Raw genomic sequence first — 19,963 nt, 5'->3', positions numbered from 1 at the left:
TAGTATCCTTTGATGACTCCGTGCACTAATGTTTCTATTCGCTGGCCTAGCCTTCCTTCCTCTGTCTATATTACTTCTGCACCCCTCTCGATCACACTGTTGATAGTCTCTCTTTCTCTCTCCTCTCGAATTTTAATACTCTCTCCTCTCACATTTTAATACTCTCTCTCTATATTCTCCCACAATTTCGTATATTAACGTTGGTTGTTAAAATGGAAAGAAGGCCGCACAACAGTTACGGCTGTAGCGGTTACAGAAACCGGAAGAGAGAGAGAATTGCAGAGGAAGAATGATTTAAATGGTTGAAATAGTGGGTATTTTTTGGGGGTTTTTGTATGGAGAGAGCGCAAAAAACAGCTTCGAATTGTGTGCAAAGCAAAGACTCCCCGTATTCGTTCTCTATTTCTAGGGTTATAGGTAAATCAAGTAGGAATTTTGATATCTGCATGTTCTAGGGTTTTTGGTTGGTCAAAGCGCGCTGGGTGATGACAGTGTTCTAGGGTTCGTTCGGTTCCTCTTCACCTCATTTTCCCTCTCAAGGTTTGTAGAGAAAAATCATCGCAATGGCTTTGATTTGTTGTGTTTCGGTCTATCAAGAAAGGCTATAAATCATACGAATGGAGTCAATTTTTTTGACATTTTCAGGAAATTCTTTCTATCTGTTATTCTTCGCTCTCGTGGTCACTGTTCTTTGTTGCCTTTATTCTATTTGGGGTTTCAAATTGAATACGAAGAGAAATAGGAGAGAGGAAATGGTGGGTAGTTCAAAGAAGAAGGCCTGTGAATGTAGTTGCAGTTGTGCTCGTTCTTCTTATGCAAATGGTAGTGCCGGTGAAAAGTATGAGAAGCCTGATAGGCAGTCCGGTGCTTCAATGATGGAGCAGTTGGTGCCGGAGATTACTACACATGCTTTGAGTTATCTAGATTATCCAAGCTTGTGCAGATTGTCCATGACCAATTCATCTATGAGGAGAGCAGCTAATGATGATAGCGCATGGAAATCATTATATCACAAGGTGCTATATACTCTTTCTTATTTTTCTTTTTGATAGATTACTACTAGCATGTTGAATTATTCTCTACAACAATATTTTCTTGATCGTGTTATTTCACTGGAATGACATATTTGCTCATCATATTTGCCCAAGATGTTATCTTTAATGATTTTCTTGCTATTCATCTTTGATTTTTGGAATAACTATGAAAAAGAAACTATTCATCTTTGCAGGATGAAAAATGTTGATTTCTTTGGCATCAATTATAAATTTCAGAATGATAAGCTGAGTAGAGTAGATTGTTTGCATGGTTTAGATACAATACAGGGTATTCGATGTAGATTGTTTGCTTGGTTTAGATAAAATATATGGTATTCGATGAACTTTTGCTTTGGTTAAGAATCTTGGGTGCACACTTTTTTCTTAATTATTGTGGTGCTGTTTTTATTGTCTTTTTACAATAGATGCAATTATTGTGTCCTTGTTTATATGTTGTTGTTAAGTATAATAACCTTTGAACACTGGATCCTTGTGTTCTATATTCATGCTTAGGCATAAAGGCAGGCTCTCTTGTTCCATATATATATATATATATATATTTGAAGTTGTTAACTGTATTATGTATAAATTATGGGGTTACTAGAAGTAGCAAGATACAAAAAATAGGCTACCCTGAGATTGGGTGCCCTGTAAAAAAGCCCACTAGGGGCCCTAAAAATCCAAACAATCTATACAATCAGTCACTGTAAAGGGGTCAGCAAGGGGAAAAAGTGGTAGACGACCCTGCTGTGGGATTGTTTGAAGCGGCCTCCCTAGCCAGAAGGTCGGCTTCAGGATTTTCTTCCCTCCAAATGTGATTCCAGGACACAGAGAGAGAGAGCTGCTGATGCTGCAAGATTTCATCAAAAATGTGAGCCAAGCGCCAGGGGTAGACTTAGAAGTGGCCCAAGAAATGGTGTTCTTTGAATCCCCTTTGATTTGTAGGACAAAGCAGCAATTAGGATTGAATTTTCTGAGGCCTGTGAGAAGGGCAAGGGCCTCGGCTAGGGTAGAGTCCACAGTCCAATGGGGAAGGAGAAGGAGAGGAGAGTGTTGCCAGTGTAGGATTTGAAAGTGCCCCCAACTCCTGAGGAGCCTGGGTTGCCGAGAGAGCAACCATCAAAGTCGAGTTTGATGATACCTACCACATGGACGATCGAGAGATTGTGGAGGGTCGCAAATGGACAAGGGCCTGCCAGTTTGAGTGAAATCAGCATGTGAAAAGTGTCTGAAAGTATGGTAGTGCGTGGCCCAAAAGGTGACAAGGTCTGGTATCTTGTCGACACCAATGCTGAACTGAGCATCTTTCCCCTCTAAAAGTTCTGTTGTTGCGTTCTAACCAGATGACCCAAACTGGGGCTGTTATGGCTGCTCTCCAAAGTGGAGTAAAGGTGAGGTATGGACACGGGGCAAGGTCCAATAAAAGAGGGTCAGTAATTCAGACGAAAGGGAGCTCGTGAAGTCGCAGGTGAGGAAAAGGTCGTTATTAGTTTCCTTGGCTCTAGTGCACATGACTTACCTATTGGGTAATGGGAGGCCCCTAACTTGGATTTGGTCAATGGTGAGAGCTCTTTGGGATAAAACAAGCCAGAGGAAAGCCTGAATTTTTGGAGTGGTGAAGGGGAACCAGGCTTTAGCCATAATAGAGGGAGGTTTGGGAGGGAAAGAAGGGGGAGAGGTGATCTTGTGGTACATGCAAGCCACAGTAAAGGATCCCGAAGGGGAAGGGGTCCAAATGAGTTTATCTTCGTGACTGGAGGGGAGAAAAAACTGGTCAAGGAGAGCCGACATGGCTGTGAACTCTTGGAGTTCTCTACCATAAGGTCTCTTCTGAACTCTGTGCTCCAAGATTTCACTGCAGAGTTCAGGGAGAAGTAGTCAGCTGTGGTAGCCAAAGGGTTTGTAGCCACTCGAGAAAGAAGAGGGAGGAGATTTTTCAGCGTGGATTGGCCAATCCACAAATCTTTCCAGAAGCTAATGCGATGACCGGCTCGAGGATGAAGACAGATGTTCAGTAGGAATTTATCCCGACTCCATAGGATGGATCTCCAAAGGCCCGAGATCCTACCACTGATTCTACTAGGGGGGAGCCAATCATCGCTGCCCAAACAGTATTTGTGGCAAATGACTTGCCTCCAAAGTTGGTCAAGTTGGGTGGCATTCCGTGACCACCAGTTCCGTAACAAAGCAAGGTTGTTGGCTTGGAGCTTGCGGATGCCTAGCCCATCCTGAGCGATGGGGGAACACACTTTGTCCCACGAAATAGGGTGGTGCTTGCGGCCCTCAGTACACCATATTTAATTGATTCAATGGAACTGTATCTTGATTGAAGCAAACACCATAGTGGATTCACTAGGCAAACAAGGGGTGATTAGCACCTTCCTCTATATATGCCAGACAAAATAACCATTTTTATACAAATTTCTCTAACAACATTTTTGTAACAAGGACTTGGTACCTTTATTAATACAAAATCTATTTAACCAAAAAAAAATTAAAATGAAATAATGGATTTAGCAAGATTTTGTTGTCAATTGGTTTTTCACTAGCCATATTCAATTTGCAAGATGAAAATGATGGTTTACGTCTCAGCTATTGAGTATAGATTTTAGAATGCTAACTTGTGTAGTTTATTTCTATGGTGTAAAGTAACCTTTGTGTTGGTTAAGAATTAGAGCAGGTCAATTCCCATATGCTGATGCATTATTGTTTCCTCATGCCTATAGAATTGTTATTGCATAAACGGTGCTAATAACCTTTTTTGAGAACTGGCTTCTTGGACTTCATTTTTGCCATTATGGCAAATCAGGCAAACTACTCTAGCAAAAAAGCGTTCTAGTTATCTTCTATACTTCTTTTCCTAGGATTTTAATCGCATGACTTTTGTCCTCCTTAGTTTCATTTCTGTAAAGGTTCCTTTTCAAATTTTATGAGCATCTCAAAAGAAAGGTTCCTTTTCAACTTTTATGAGCATCTCAAAAGAGAGTAGTATCATCCACAATTGCAAATGAGACACTTTCTTCCCATCCCCTCAGATAAACCCACTTCATTTTCATAACTAAGTAGCTCACTTTTGTTATTTCATGATGATAAGAAAATAATGGGAAGAAGGGTTTTCCTATCAGAGAGCTCTCAAAAGTCAAAATGGTCCCAAGGGTTTCTATAATCACAGAAGAGAAAGTAGTGAACTGCAAGCTCTTATCCCACCAATACTGTTGTTATCTAATGTTGTCTACATGATTTATTGATCCATTAAGATGATTGTAAGCATTTTCGGATTCTATGTAAATACAGGTCTTGTCTTTGGTTTTGGAATCTGTTATGTCACTGGCAACCTTTTTTCTTTATCTCGATCAGTAAAAACGTCTTGATTGTAAATGAAGTCGTGGGCAACCAATTCTCCACAAAAAAAATTCACTACCTTGAGCAGGAGTCCTTTGACTGTGGGAGAGTGGCATAACCTCCTGCATGTGCCTAGACAAAGCCTTAGGGATTGTCTTTTACATTCCACCAAGCAGTTTCATAGGTTTTTAAATCACTCAAATGTTTCTACTCTATTGTGGGACCAGCTTATTAATGTCATAAATTTGACATTAGTCCTTGTAAAAATCTCAGATTACACTGGAAATCTTTGAGAAACTTCATAATTAATTAACATCACAATTGTAGAAGTTAGACCAAGGATTGCCATGTAAACATTCTCTCCTGCATTTCTTGTTCCACATAATGTAACCATTGGGGTAACAAGTCTCATACCATCCTTCAGATCCTTATTAGTTGTATATATATAAAGTATGTCAATTAGAGTGTCCCTATTATCTCCTTCAATTACTCTTTTCAAGGATCCTTATTGACATAACTATCATAAAATAATATTTTTTATCTTTTTTGAGATCTCACCGACTTTAGCTCAGAGCTATGACTTACAATTGGGAGAAAACACTAATTAATAGAGAAAATATATAAATTTTTTTTCCCCTGCATCAAACTGTTGATATACCAAGTTAACTCCTCGACACAAATGACATTGCAGAGGGACAGATTGTGTGGCATGTTAACATGCGCCTACATGTCAACACATATCGTCGCTTCACAAAAGGGGGAAACTAATTTGTCTAGGTAACAACACTGGTCCTTAGTGAACAGTTGCAGTCCATCAAACCAAGAGCATCCGGAAAAGACTTAAAGATTGCTTTTTAAAAGCCCTTCTGTTAAAAACTCCCTTACCTGATCTCTTGAGGCAACAAGCTTCAGGCCTATTATTGTCAAAAAAAAAAAAACCTTTTGCAAGAACCTAGAACTTTCATCAAAGTGTACTTGTTGGTTTCATCAAAGTGTACATTGCATGTTGATGATATTTCTAGTGAACTAGATTGCACCGTTCGATGTGATAATTAACGTATCGTAAGGTTGGTATCAATTTTGGGTTTTCATGCTTGCACCAATGACATCATAGTTCAACATCATTTTGTTTATGAAATGGTTTGTGAAAGAGAGATTGAATTGGAGGCTTGAAGCTTGGGAAATCAGGTAGCACAGATTTTAAGTAACCAAGGGCTTGGAAAAGCCTAGTTTGAGTAATTTCGAGATGCTCCTGGTTTGATTAAGCATGCATGTATTTGTTTTGAAGGAACTTGTGCAGTACTTAATCTCTCTTCAATCTTAAGATAAACATTTTATTTTAAGGTAATAATGGCTGTCGAGTTTTCTTCTTCAAAGAACTCAACTTACTAACATTGTTATTTGGTTGCTGGAGTCTACTTACCCAGACTTGTATGCTTTTGTTGATTTAATGCAGTGTTGATCCATGACGCCAACTGATTTTTGTTGATCATTATCTCCATAATCATAATTGCATGCTGTATACAAATTTGATTTTGGGCTTGCAGAAAATCTTATATTCTATTTTTTATGTGGTATTTTCTTTGTGCTGCATCAGGATTTCACAGTTGAGCAGGACTCTATCAGACCAGCAAATGGATGGAAGGCATACTATGCTGCTACAAAAGCAGTTGTAAGTATAAATTCAGAATTTTACAACATCATCAGAGAGAGATCACTTCCAGAGATGAGTCATCTTTGGCTTCGAGCAGATTATGTGAAGTGTATCAATGGCTCTGGAGAGCTCTTCACCGGGTATGGATCAAAACTACTTGAATTCTTATACTTATCTAGCAAACTCCTTGGTTCTCAGGTTCTCATATATATGTGATACCAGTGTCTAGGTTTCCAATTTGACCTCCATTCTTCTCCTAATGATATAAAAAAGAAATAAAAGAATATCTTTACTTTTATGTCCTACTGAAACATTTTCTTATTTTGTACATCAATGGGAAAAATTGTCGTATCTTGTGCGCTCAAATCTTTGAAGACAGTTCTATTATGAGTTTACCTGCCAGACATGTTAATATCAATGTGGTAAACTATTTGTTGATATCTCTGTACAAGAAGTCTGTTATACGACCTGGTTAAGTACTATTTCATATAAGTCACATCATTTTCCATTATATCATCTTTCTTGAAACTGATGTGCGAAGTGTTATACATGACACACCACTGCAGTAAATTGTAGGGTGATGCCAGATGTTTCCTTGATTGTGGTCATTGACAGTGGTATATGCATTGACATGCAGTATGCATACAACCTGGCCTATGAGTTTAACATTGTTGAACACAACATTCATAACATAAGGTTAGGTGGGAATTCATTAAAAACTTTGAATGATTATCCTTCAAAGCTATATTGTTAAAATTTGCTTACAACAATTTGATGGCTTCTAATATATTTTAGTCTGTCATGTTTAAAGTCCATACCCCATTATCCTGGCTGAGAATTAGGTTGATCAGCGAGCATCTGAGCTGGATTCCCTCGGATTGATGTCTATGAAGATTTAGATATTTTCAGATCTGTCAGATCTGGCATATGGTGCCTGGAAGTTGTGATGATATTGGTATTTATTTTTATGGTTTCCTGATGAAATGTTTTAAAACTGAATAGTGGAAAAGCAAAATTTGTGAAATCAGCTCTAGTCATTTATTTGTATAGGTAAAATTTCCTTTTAACTCTCTCAATCTGGGTTGGAGTGAGCTTATTTTTGGGTTGGATTGTGCTTTAGTGGTCGAGTTATCTTATCCCCTCACTGCATGAGGACTATGGATATGGTATGCGTATTCCCTTCTTTTTTGAGATTGGTAATTTCTTAGCTTTTTAGTCCTCGTTTCTTTTCTGTAATGTATTAGTCAATGTACAATTCCTATCCATATTGGGTTTTATGACATTACACATATGGAATCATATTTATGTATGAATTGGCAAGCAATAAGTAGTCAAAGTACATTCACGTTTCTTTGATTTTGTATTCCTTTTTTTTTTTTTCATCAATCATGAACTTAAATTCACAAGCCTATTTTTTAAAATTTGGTGTCAGTTGTCAATGTACCTTGACACTGGGGTCCGTAGTTCTTGGCGCTTGTCAACATGCCAAGTTCATGACACGTTTTTGAAACTTCAAAGACTTGAAACACTTCTCATTAACTTTTTTTTTAATTTCATTATGAAAGTATCAAGATCACTTAAATTCCACTTTCCCCCCTCTAAATGATGTCAAATGTGTTGTATCTGAAATGCTATTCTGGGTTGGATTTTGGACTTGTGTATCCATATTGGATGCTTACACATGTATGCCTTTGTAAAATAGTCGATATTGAAGGTGATAATATCAATTAATCAAGCATGGCATTTTAGTTCGCAAAATGTCATTATATGTGACTTAGAGTGGCTATTTTATACAAATGCTCAAGTGCTACGGATGCTGTATATATGATATGTTTATTCTTTTCATTAAGATTTTAGTTTTTTTGTAGATTTCAAAAAATTTCAAAAATTAAAGCTTGCCTGAAACATCAGGTGCCCGTGAGGCACCTCCAGGGCCCCCGATTGCCACTTGCCTTTGACTATGTATTTTTTCTTTATTGTATTTCATTGTATTGCCTTTTGACTATAGTGGTACTAGCATTCATGATTTTTTCAGTTCTCCTCCTCTTAAGGGGCCAGGATTGTGGAAAGGGTTCCCATCAAATTTTACTCTTGGATCCTCTTCTGGATTGAAAACTTGAACCGAATACGATAGTTGGATTGATTCTCCTTGTGGTTGCTCTGAAATTTGAGCTTGCTTGGAGAAAACTCTTCCATTTCTCTACCTCAGCAGATAGTTGTTGCTTAGTTTGGAACTTTGGCTTTTATGGAAGCTTTACAAATTTACAGAGTGGTTGTGGCATTAGCTCTTTTATTTGCAAATACTTGTGTTTAATCCTAAGAAATACATATGTAACCTCAAAGATCACAAACAATTAATAACTAGATAAGGTTATACGATCCCCACGAGAGCCAATTACATTTTCTCCCTCAGGCAAAACCCTAGTTATGAGTATTTTAAGAACCTCAAATTTGGAGGATATAGCCTACACAAACCTATTGACCAAAAATAAAATAAAATTTGAATATGCACTCCAGAAGTGAATTTAAAACATATGCCATACGATTGAACACAGACCATCCATTTTTTGGATGGTGAATTTCTTTTCTTTTTTGAAACTACTCATCTGGTGATCTTGAGTAGATCTTAAATTTTTTTATCAAGAAATTCCTCCTAAGTAGGTCTTTTGCCCGATGGAGCAAGTGTAAATTATGTTTTACATATTCATATAGCTGTATTCCTCTGATCTTTTAGATAACAGTAATATCACAGCTACTTCCCCAACTCTCTCCTGATAGTGCTTACAACATTTCAATCTTGGGCTTTCTGCATGAGATTCAGGATTACTTATTCATTTGAAATTCTTGGACACCTTTGAAGTCTTTCACTTGAAAAAGATACAGCTGTGTTATTATGCTGCAAGCAACCGAGTGATTTTAACAAGATTACCATCATTTCAATATTCTCTCTTTTTTGATCATGATATTTTGTTGGAAATAAAAAACACTTTAAAAGACATACACACTTCTTGGATTCAAGTTTCACATTCTCCAAATTGCATGTTAATGTGCTAAATGGAAAACATAGCTGCTATAAGGGAAATTTATTGAAATATAACTAATTTTTCAACCAGTTAAACAGTTTACCATTTTCAACTTTTCCAACTCATGGTCATGTGTATTTTGATGGGTATTTTGAAATTAAATCAAAAGATATAGGCAAAATCTTAAATAGCTGTTATTTGTAGATTTTGATTCCTTTCCGTTAATATAATTTCCTTTATTTTTCTTGCCCTTCTGAATGGAAGTGGAAACCTATAAATAAAACATGGTTATTTGCAGGTACAACTCAGTGATGGAAAGTTGGGGGGTGGCATTTAACTGGCACCAGCCGGTTAACTTCCAGGTCTGTGATGTTCGGGTCCGAGTTCTTAATGAAATGGCATGGGTCACCATGAAAGCCTTTACAAATGTGAACTCCTTCCATGTAACCAATGTATATGAGTTTCATGATAGCCGATGGTTTATGGTTCATCACCACAGCTCTATGATGCTCAACGACGGGGAGGTTGATCCACACATATTTGGTTAAAAAAGATTATACAAAAAGGGACAATAGAGAGTCATTTGTGGGGTATCAGCTTGCTTCACTTCTCTGCCATTTTGGTTTGGAGTTCTTGATGTTGCTGCTTCCCTGGGCCCTTTCTAAAAATGATGGGTCTCTCTCTCTCTCTCTCGCTCATCTCATTACTTGCTGAAAAAGATGTGAGATTTCTCTCTCATCTCATTACTTTCTGAAAAAGATGTGAAAGATTTGTTCAGTTGGAATACTAAACTCTTTAAAAGAAATTGTATAGATCATTGTGCAAAAACAATTTTTGGCGGATACGGTTGCAGAGTTGGAATGTCTTATTTTTTGAGTCTAGAAAAGGTGACAGAGAGTTATGTTGATGCATGCATATCTTCATGAATTCATGGTTATGGTATGTACATTGTTTTGAATGAAGCCGATTACTTCATGGCAACTAATGGAATACTATTGTTTACCTGAATTACAAAGACCTGCGATTGTTTCTACAATGTTTTCCAAAATGTACGTCGGCTGAGATCCGGAAGTCAAATAGTTCTATTCTCGACATGGAATGGAAAATCTTCAACTCCAGCCACCGGTTTGTCCTGGAATTTACAGCAAATTTACATAATTTGGTTTTATTTGTGTTAAATTTCGGCTGGGGTCTGTCAAAACTGTCAAGGATTTGGTAGTGAGAAAAGGAGAAGTGTTCTATGAGTCAGATGGTGCAAAACTTCAACATAAGATGGACGTTGTGTAAAGCACATGGGGTCAAATCAGATGTAGACGGTGCCAAAAACATCTTCCAACAAAACATATTTTGAAATTCATTTATTTTTTTCATATTTATGATCAGCTTGGTTTAGATGATGAATCCCAAAAATTTGGGATAAAAATTCCATCATCAAGGTGAATTTAGAGGGGTTTGGTTTAGATGATGAATCCCTAAAATTTTGGATAAAAATTCCATCTGCAAGGTGAATTTTAGAGGGGTCTGCATGTGTGCATAGGTTTTCTGACTCATGGAAACCCCATCCTTGAGAAAATTGGCCAACATATTATGTCAGTTGAAGTTTACAATGGAAACCCCATCCTGGAGAAAATTGGCTAACATATTACTTCAATTGAAGTTTACAATGAAATAATTTAATTGAACCACTTTTTTTTATTTGTGAATGAGGTATTAAAAAGGTATTGTATACAATGAGTCCATGTACCTATTATACAAAGAGGTCACAATTACTTATGTAAATTTGATCGCTTAGATGCGTCAAGGAGTTTGCTATTTTTTTTTTTAAATTATGAGCTTAGTCCATAGAATAAATGAAGTGTTCTTTTTATAGATATTCATTGGAGAAGTTTTTCACTTTTTTCCATTTTAGCATTGTGAATTTAATAAAAATAACGCTATATACAAATTTTGGAAATAAAAAAATCTTTCGGAGGTCTATATTTAAGCATCTCACTTAAATGGATGACTTATATTAACTGGGCTAAAAAGACACTTTGTAGGGTGGTTTTTCAATTTTTTCTTTTTTTGTGATTGTTCTTTAAAATGAAAAAAGTATATATTTAAAAGTTTGTGTCAAACAAATACTTCGAACATGGTTTTTGAAGATGGTTTCATTATATTATTGTACAACAGTTGCATGAAATCATTCCCATATATATATATATATATATATATTATAACCATCTGTGAATGCACATATGCAACATATGCATATTTTCATACATATATGCGTGAGATATAACATATATAATTATATAAGTGCTTATCTACTGATATATGCAATTGGTAGAGTGATCTGGTTCAAAAGGCTATTAGCAAAATCGATATTGTTATAAAATTTGGCAGTACAGTAGAAATGATCAAATTTTAAAAAATATAAAAATACTACGAAAAATGCTAATCAAATATTTAAGTCAAGCTAAATTTAAAGCATATGGTAATCTATATAATAAACTGAGAACAAGAGAATGTGAAAAAGATGTCTTCAAATTAATAAAAGTAAGAGAGGAAAAATATAGGGATCAAAACCATATTAAATGCATAGAGAGCGAGGATCAAAGGGTCTTGGTGAAGCATGACGAGGTCAACGAAAGGTGGAGAGTTTATTTTAAAAATTTTTAACTGACGAACACAATGAGAACATAGCGGTATAAGGAATTGTTAGTACAAATGAGGGCGGGGGTCAGTTGTGATCGCCACGTATTATGAAGCTGAATGGAAAGTTCTATGGACAACAGTGAGATCAACTTTGCTTTATGGGGTGGAATGTTACGCATACAAAAACCAATATATCCATAGAATGAGTATAATGGAGATGAGGATGTTAAAATGAATGAGTCACATGACAAGTAGAAATGGAATTTGAAATGAATTTATTCGGGAGAATTTAGGAATGGCAACAATAAAAAATAAGATGAGAGATAGTAGACTTAGGTGGGTTGGCCATGTGTGGCATCAACTAAGTACAACACTTGTTAAGAGGTGCGAGTTAGTTCAAGTGGAAAGACTGAAAAAGACAAGGAATAGGGCCTAAAAGATGTGGTTGTAAGTAGTCTGAAAAGATATAGGAATTTATGGCATCAGTGATAGTATGACATTTAATAGAGCAGAATGACGAATCATGATTTATGTAACCAGCTCCAATTAATTGAAAAAAAGTTATAATGATGATGATGATGCAAACGTATAACATACATATACCCATACACACAACAACATACAAATATACGTGCATGCATGTATGCATACAAGACTATAGAATTACATATATTAATATTTATTATCTAAAACAACAGTACGGTGTTACCATATACGCATACAACATAGAAAGTAGACCATACACCCATGGTGTAGGTGGCGATACATGACGCACAACAAGGATATCCACCGTTTATTCTCAAGTTCGAATCCTGACAATCAATTCATCTGACATGGTTAATATCTATCGTTCATTCAGTAACGAAGAGTGGATATCACCATGGTGTATGGAATATCATACACTGGGGTATAATCCCCCAAATGAAGGAAAATGGATGAATGCAGCCGTGACCGTTAAAATGTTTTCCGTGAATGATGAAATATTAGGGAAAACTCCACATATGTATAAAATATATGTATGTCCCATTTGAAAGGATAGCTGGCTTTGTTTATACTGTCATGTCTAAATATTATTTTATTATTTGTAAATTTATCTACAAATCCATTTAAATGAAATTTGTAGCTTCGCCTCAACTAGCCAGGAGAAAATAACAAAGATACCCAACAAATTCTATGGATATCTTAGTAATTTTTCTATAAAAATGTTTTTCTGATTTTTTTGAGGTGCACTGTGCGAAAATCCCAAATTTCACTACAAAATGATATTTAAAATAAAATTAGACAAAATACTTTAAGTTATCTGATCAAAAGATCAAATGCTAAAAAATTGACTTATATGGGTAGTTATCTCAATTTTTTTTTTTTTTTTTGACAAAAGTAGATTATTTTATTAGATAAAAAAAAGCCATACAAGTACAAGAAAATTATAACAAAGCTGGAGATGCAACTAATGAATCAAGAGAATCCCTTTTCTTCGCAAGATTATCCGCCACAAAATTTGCTTCTCTATAAATACGATTGAAAGTGATAATATTGTCAGATCCATGATTTCCAATCATAAAAACCTCAACCTCCATGATTCCCAATCTTCCATTCATCCAATGAGCAACATGGCCACATATATTTTTATAATTACGGGGAAATACTTTAAGCTATCCAACCAATATCAAACAATAAAAAATCGACTCATAACATTATATGTATAGTTATCCATCCAATCAAGATCAAACAATAAAAAATCGACTCCAGAAATGTTTGAAGACTTCCCCATGGCTCCATTTCTTGTCAAACAATCAGTCTGTGCGATTGGAACCTCAAGGAAGCCACAGGAAAATAAAATGCCTCGACTAAAGGAGACTAAAACATCTAACTAGCTCCTTCATTTAACTAATTTCTCTAGCAAGTTTGACATTTAGACCTGGTTAATTTGATTTCCTTGTTGAGTTACAAAATGATAAAGTTAAATAACATTTTTTAGAGATGATAAGCATCAAATGGTTCCATGGTCTAGTGGTCAGGACATTGGACTCTGAATCCAGTAACCCGAGTTCAAATCTCGGTGGAACCTTCATTTATTTTTATTTTTTCCATTTTAAACATTTTTGTTGGAAGACTGAGAGATTATTCCATCGCCAGAAATAATAATAATAAAAAAAAAACAAATGTTTCAAATTTCCATTATCAAATAGAATCATTCACTTGGAGCCACACTGCGATTATCCCTTCTCTCTCTCTCTAGTCATCCATGGCAACAACAACCCCTTTTGAAATTTCCCACCACTCTTTCTCTCTCTTCCTTGGGCCTCAAAAAGGCCATTGCTCACGGGGAGGACCTTCCAACCTCTCTCTCCCCGGAGACACACCACCTCCAACCCTTACTTCGTGTTCCTCCTCCTTTTCTCACTCAGTCTCCTCCATTTCTCACTCTGTTTGTTGCTCTGCTTCTCTTGAAGTACCTGAGACTGGGCCAGAAGAGATATCTCCTTTACCCCTTGTTTCCGAAGATGGGTTTCTCGGCGAGGAGGAAGACGAGATTCAAGGTACTAGTAATGCCAGCTTGAGGTACCTCTCTCTTTCTCTCTTCCTTTGTCAATGTTCTCCCTTCATGGAGTCACAGAGAAAGCACAATCATCAGTTTTGTAACTATCTGAAACAAAATTTAGTTCCCATTTGTCATGACCGTTATGTGTTTTGCTATCCTATCAATGTTATTCATATAACTGTGGATTTAGCAGATGTCAAAAACAGCACTTGCTTTCACTGTGTTTCATTTCATTAAATATTTCTCTTGCAAGAGCTATAGGTATCCTGTTGTTTCTTGTTGCAAGTAGAACTGTTAAAAGGGCAATGCTTCTTAGCTTTTCTTTTTCTTGTATTCTTTGGAGAGGTGAAAAACCAGAAAATTTTTGCAAAAGAAAAATCAAACAACAGAGATTACGTGGTTCGGCGATTGTTGACATTCATGGAGCAGCAGGTCCTCTCTCCACCAAGAAAAATACATTGCAAACATGGATAGCACACGAGGCTATAAGCTCTCTCTCACAAGCCCTAAAATGGATGTTTTTGCTCTAGAAACGCTCCCAAAAAGGTTAAAAGAAAATTGTCCCTTTCTCTGTTATAACTTCTCTCTTATTACACACATGGTTTCTCTCCCTGTGACAACCTTTATGTAGAGAAGTTCAAAGAGGGAACCGAGTTCGTGCAGCCCTTCCCTTTTCTATTAGGTTTAGGATAGGGAATCTTTATCTTCAGTGGAAAGCACATGCCTGCCTTTGGTTTACACCTAGGTCCTTATACTGTAGGAAACCTATATTACTTAGAAAGAAAATAGTGAGTCCTATGAAACATGGACTTCACCATAACAATCTCCCACTTGAAGGGATGCTTCGAGTCTAGTTAATTTGCTTCAAGAAATTGTTGCTGATCAGTTACGAAACTATTAAGTAACTTTCAAGCCCCAAAATTGTTTTGCACCAAGTGAACTTGTTGCCTTCCCAATGGCCTTAGTCAACAATATCTGTTGGGTTGTCTTTAGAATTAATTTTATGAAGTAAAAGGTTTCCATCTTGTATCACATCACAAACAATGTTGGACAGCAATATGTTTATTCTTATCATGGAATATTTGATTCCTTACTAAAACCAATGAACTAACTTGTTTAACCAAATTGCTTCTTTAGATGCATGAGCGAGTGACATATACTTGGCTTTTTTAGAAGACAAAACCACATGACAGACTGCAACCTTGACAATTGCTTAATTGCACCACCTACCAAATAAACAAAGCATACACAGTAGTAGACCTTCAATCTTCATTTATCCAAGTCATTGCTAAGTTCTACCTTCTACGTCAACATAGCCAACAACTTTCAAATCCATCACTGGCATAACAAGTTCCCTTCAAAGAATGACGGATCCACTTCCCAACAATCTATTGACAGGGCCAGGATTTTCCATTTGTATACTCACAACCTTCATTGCTTCTTCTATATCAAATATGATGCTAACCATAACAAACATGAAACTTCCTACGGTTGATGAATATGGCCCTCGAGACATATGTCTTCTTTACATCAGTGCTAAGTGTTTCAAAGACAACTTCATGTGCATAGAAAACGGGTTAACTAGTCTAGCATTTTGATTGTTGAAGTGCCACAAAGCCTTATTCGCACAAATTTTTTTGAGTTAACCAGATTTTTCTTTGTTTTGATAATCAAAATGCTGTTTTTTTACAAAATTGGACCGAGCTCTTTTGTTTACAACTAATCATATGATTAGAATAAAAGAGAAAGAAGAGAGACCTGTGCATACAAAGAGTGTCATGTACAAAAATGGGTATTCTTTACACCCCATCTTGAGACATAAACCTTGATGGCTTAGGCTTCTGAGCTGAAAAGAGGTGGAGGGAGAGGAAAGGGGTGGATGACAAAAACAACAGATGGGTAAGAAGAGGGGGGGATTGCATTGGGATTACAGCAGAACAACCATCAGGAACCAAAATCTGGTACCTTAGGTCTAAATTACTCAAGCCTATGGTCTTTATGGATAACCATCTGCAAGGCCTTGGCTCCCCTGTTTGTGATCTGTATGTTATCTTGTTGACCTCTTACCACATGCGTTCGAAAGAGGCAAACAACTGACTGGTTATAGATTGGATTTGGTTGAAGATGAGTTTGAGTCTCTATGGGACCTCAAATGAACCCGATGCCCATGAAACTACATTTTTGGGATCATCTTCTATCAAAATATTCTTCTAGTAAACATTGAAGCTCAATATGAAAGAATCAAAGTATTTTTATTGCTACCTAAGTTCCTCCTTGAACCATGTAATGATTTAAGCCTACAAACCAAATTCTCCTTATCTTCTTCAATAAAATCCTCAAGTTGGGTCATAAACAGTTCATCTTTTAAGTTACCATACAAGAAACCATTTCTCACATCTAATTGTTGCAATTCTAAATCAATAACCACTACCATGCTAAAACAACTCTAATAATGGTCATGCGCACAACAAGAGAAAATATTTCATTGAAATTAATAATTGGCTTTTGACCATACATTTTCACCAATGCTGTTACGATGAGACTGTGGCTGAACTGATAAGGGCACCGATCTAGTCGAATCGGATCGATTCATGGCCAGACCAGTAAAATAAATAAAACATATAAAATACAAAAATACAAAAAAATTGAAAAAATATTGAAAACTATGCAAAAACAATAAAAATCTATAAAATTAAACAAAAGAAGGAAAATCCTTAGGAATTTTGATATCAATAATTCAATATGAATTATAAATAATAGAAAAACTGAAAATACAAAAAAGAAAAGGACAAAAACTCTTACTTGCAATCCTTCCCTTTTCTATTAGGTTTAAATAGCATTTTTATTTTCACAAGTTTTAGGGTAGTTTCGTTATCTTCATAAGAAAGCACATGAATTCCTTGAATCCAAATTCCTGTAAATTGGTAACCTGTAATTCTATTTAGAAAAGAAGCTAGCGAGTCCTGTGAAACGTGGACTTCACTGTAACATTCTTATGGATTTTAATTAGTGAATGAAAGCTCAACAGTCCAACCAGGGCAAGTGACTTGAACTTGCCTGAGTTTCTTAGATTCCGTGGTCTGCTGAGTTTTGGAACCAAACCTATGTGAACCTACCAATTCTGGCGTATTCCTAATATATTGTTGTATTTTTGTTTGGACTCAGCGGAGTCTGTCAGACCTGACTCAGGTTTGGGGATGCTATCAAGTCCTTATTGAGGTCCTTTCTTAACACTGATTTTAACTTTTGGGTTGTAATGAAATAAACGGTTGCTTTTGTGTTACTATGTGCTATTCATAGTGATGAAGCTTGTTCTAGGGAATCTATGGTGTGGGTAATTTTCTTGGGAGGTTTTCCAAAAAAATTGAAATTTAAAATAGAAGAAAAATATTGGAAGTTTAGAAAACAAGGAGAAAAATATCCGATTAGCATCAGGTTTCTATAAGTATTTGTTCTCTATATGCTTTTCATAAAGTTCCAATTTACATTTTTCTTATAAAATGATATTTGCATTGTAGTATGCATTTATTTTCTCGTAAAAAATAAAAATAATCTCACAAGAAAGAAAGTATGTTTTTGGACATATCCTGATCTTTTGATGATGGATTTTTCTTGAGAAAAGGTAATGATTTTGATTATATTTGTAAACTTTCACTCCTTTGAATCATACGTTTATAGCTTTTTAATATATTTGTTGAGTATCATCCATCTTGTTTCTTGTTTACGAAAATCTAGTAATTTTGAGTGTGTGCTTGCATGTTTTTCCTTTCTATGTATTAGGTTATTATTAGATTCATGTTGGGTTGATTTGTTAGTTTGCACCAAAATGTGGTATGTCTAGTTTCCTTTTCGAATATTTGGATCTATTACACTCCTTGTGAGAGAAGCATAAGTCCTGTATGGAGTGTCAATTTCATAATGAGACTGTGGGACAGTACTAATGCATTAGTATGCATGTGGCACTGAAGAGACTCCATAAGCAAGAAGTTTGGGCTGGATGGACTTCAAACATATCGGCCATCATCAGAGTATAGCTTGAAAATCCGCTCTTTCCATACAATGAAGTTGAGACACACATAGGAAGTTTACCTATGCTAAATTATGTGGAGTAGTATGCTAAATTATGTGGAGTAGGACAACATAGCTTTCTTACACAGTAAATGAAATAGGAATTCTTTTCTTCGTACATATCACGGTTGTAATAGACCTTGATTTCAGAGAAGAATTGGAACTTTTGTATTCCTAGTGAGTTTTTCAGCATACCCCAATAAGTAAATTTCATATGGGTTTCAACGATAGGAGAATGCCTCTCTTCTTAGTTATATGAAAAGTGTCTGGTTTTTCAGGGGTTGCAAGGGTTGTGGTAGAGAAGAAATAGAGAGGGGATGCAATGGTGAAGGGAGGATTCAAGGTGGAATAGCCACTGTTCCTGGTTTTGGGTGGTGGCCCATCAAGGCTTACAGGCCTTGCCCTGGTTTTGTGGCATCGGGTGGTAGGTACAGGCGCCAAGGTCAAAGCATGGATGAGGTGGCATCGGGTGGTGGGTACAGGCGCCAAGGTCAAAGCATGGATGAGGTTGCTTTTCGTAGAGATGAGCGTGGAAATGCCAATAGAACTAAACACGAAGTTCAATCAAGGTAAAATCATGCAATTTCTTATTTTACTGCTTTAGCTTTTATTCTGCAGAAAGAAATTTTTAGAAGGAAATTTATGCGTCAGTTGTGGAGTTTGATACTACGAGATTGTGGGTAGCTTAATGGATCTAGCATCATGTTTGTATTTGACATAGATGTATAACATTAGTAGTATGTTTATATGTTGCATGGGTATGAGCTATGTATTTATGTTACACATCTATGTACGACTTACTTTTTAGTTTGTTGTTGCAAAAACCAAACTTGATGAAGCCAAAGAATTGTGTTTTTGCATGCAACCTGTGCGTATCTATAAACATTGCCCGAGATTCCTTATATTAAGGATGGAGGACTCTTTTAAGTTATCAGCCCTAAACGCATACATGTGCATAAGTAATTGCGTAATAATGGGTGTTTGTACGTGTTTTGCATTCATACAACTGTCACTAAGGGCACATGCATATAGTATTGTTACTTTCTAATATTTTGATTTTTCTTACAGCAAAAAGAAGCCAAGCGCAAGGAGATTCAGGAGTTGAAATGCCTCAGAGCTCTTGTATCATTACTTTATTTTTGTACACCTTGTATTGTTACTACTCTACATATGCATGCCACGCATTTTGGAAATCTGATGTGCTTGAATGCACTTTTCCTTTTTCCATTTTCGAATATGATTTTCATTTTGGAATGTAAGCATGGTTTTTTATCAAAACCATGAGCCGGGAGCTCCATGCCACTTGGCGAACAAGCTGGAACCTTGTGCATATGATTATCTGAATTGCAAAGTTCAACACAAGATAGTCAAGTTTCACTATGAGGAGATTGGTAAAAAGACAAATCATCTTTGAAATTCGACATTGTTTATTACCCATAAATAAGCTATTTTGGATTGTAGAGGAAAAGAAAGTTGTGACATTGTTGTTGCTCCATTAAGGTTTTTATGTGCTGTAATGTTGAATGTTATTTAATTTTGGCAGTCTATTTTGTTGCAGTAGAACTTATTTAGAGTCCCCTTATCAAAAGTATTATAGCATTTATTATGGGGATGAAAAAATCCCGTGTTTATGTGTGTGCATGTATGTGCAGCACCTAATATG

At 36.1% G+C, this 19,963-nt stretch overlaps 2 protein-coding genes and 1 non-coding gene across 4 annotated transcripts; all 3 read left to right on the top strand.

Annotated features, from left to right (window-relative positions):
* The first annotated feature begins 202 nt into the window (after positions 1–202).
* On the top strand, positions 203–9,892 carry LOC18442340 (F-box protein SKIP8). Of its 2 annotated transcripts, XM_020672216.2 has the most exons (4): positions 203–540; positions 646–1,016; positions 5,974–6,170; positions 9,352–9,892. In XM_020672216.2, the coding sequence occupies exons 2-4, from the start codon at positions 753–755 to the stop codon at positions 9,599–9,601; spliced, it is 711 nt and encodes a 236-aa protein (XP_020527875.1). In that variant the 5' UTR covers positions 203–540; positions 646–752; the 3' UTR covers positions 9,602–9,892. The 2 variants fall into 2 exon arrangements, with proteins under 2 accessions (XP_020527875.1, XP_011626303.1); XM_011628001.3 differs by having other exon boundaries at positions 203–1,016.
* A 3,794-nt stretch (positions 9,893–13,686) lies between these two features.
* TRNAQ-CUG (transfer RNA glutamine (anticodon CUG)) lies at positions 13,687–13,758 on the top strand. Its single transcript has one exon. It is a non-coding gene; the product is annotated as a tRNA-Gln (tRNA).
* Positions 13,759–13,863: 105 nt separating this feature from the next.
* LOC18442338 (uncharacterized) lies at positions 13,864–19,772 on the top strand. Its single transcript, XM_006852558.4, has 3 exons — positions 13,864–14,252; positions 18,579–18,869; positions 19,369–19,772. The coding sequence occupies exons 1-3, from the start codon at positions 13,936–13,938 to the stop codon at positions 19,403–19,405; spliced, it is 645 nt and encodes a 214-aa protein (XP_006852620.1). The 5' UTR covers positions 13,864–13,935; the 3' UTR covers positions 19,406–19,772.
* Positions 19,773–19,963: the final 191 nt, after the last annotated feature.

The sequence above is a fragment of the Amborella trichopoda genome, chromosome 1, assembly GCF_054954075.1.
Source record: "Amborella trichopoda isolate Santa Cruz 75 chromosome 1, AtrichopodaSantaCruz75HAP2 v2.0, whole genome shotgun sequence".
Classification (NCBI taxonomy): Eukaryota; Viridiplantae; Streptophyta; class Magnoliopsida; order Amborellales; family Amborellaceae; genus Amborella; species Amborella trichopoda.
The sequence above is the reverse complement of the archived record's forward strand: the minus strand, read 5'-3'. Positions and strand labels throughout refer to the sequence as shown.

What these genes read in the sequence shown, in the direction of transcription:
- LOC18442340 (XM_011628001.3), top strand. Translation starts at nt 618, where the DNA reads ATGGAGTCAATTTTTTTGACATTTTCAGGAAATTCTTTCTATCTGTTA. An exon ending in GGAAATCATTATATCACAAG is followed by an intron (nt 1,017 to 5,973) that starts GTGCTATATACT and finishes GTGCTGCATCAG; the next exon opens with GATTTCACAGTTGAGCAGGA. An exon ending in TCTGGAGAGCTCTTCACCGG is followed by an intron (nt 6,171 to 9,351) that starts GTATGGATCAAA and finishes GGTTATTTGCAG; the next exon opens with GTACAACTCAGTGATGGAAA.
- LOC18442338 (XM_006852558.4), top strand. Translation starts at nt 13,936, where the DNA reads ATGGCAACAACAACCCCTTTTGAAATTTCCCACCACTCTTTCTCTCTC. An exon ending in ACTAGTAATGCCAGCTTGAG is followed by an intron (nt 14,253 to 18,578) that starts GTACCTCTCTCT and finishes CTGGTTTTTCAG; the next exon opens with GGGTTGCAAGGGTTGTGGTA. An exon ending in AAACACGAAGTTCAATCAAG is followed by an intron (nt 18,870 to 19,368) that starts GTAAAATCATGC and finishes TTTTTCTTACAG; the next exon opens with CAAAAAGAAGCCAAGCGCAA.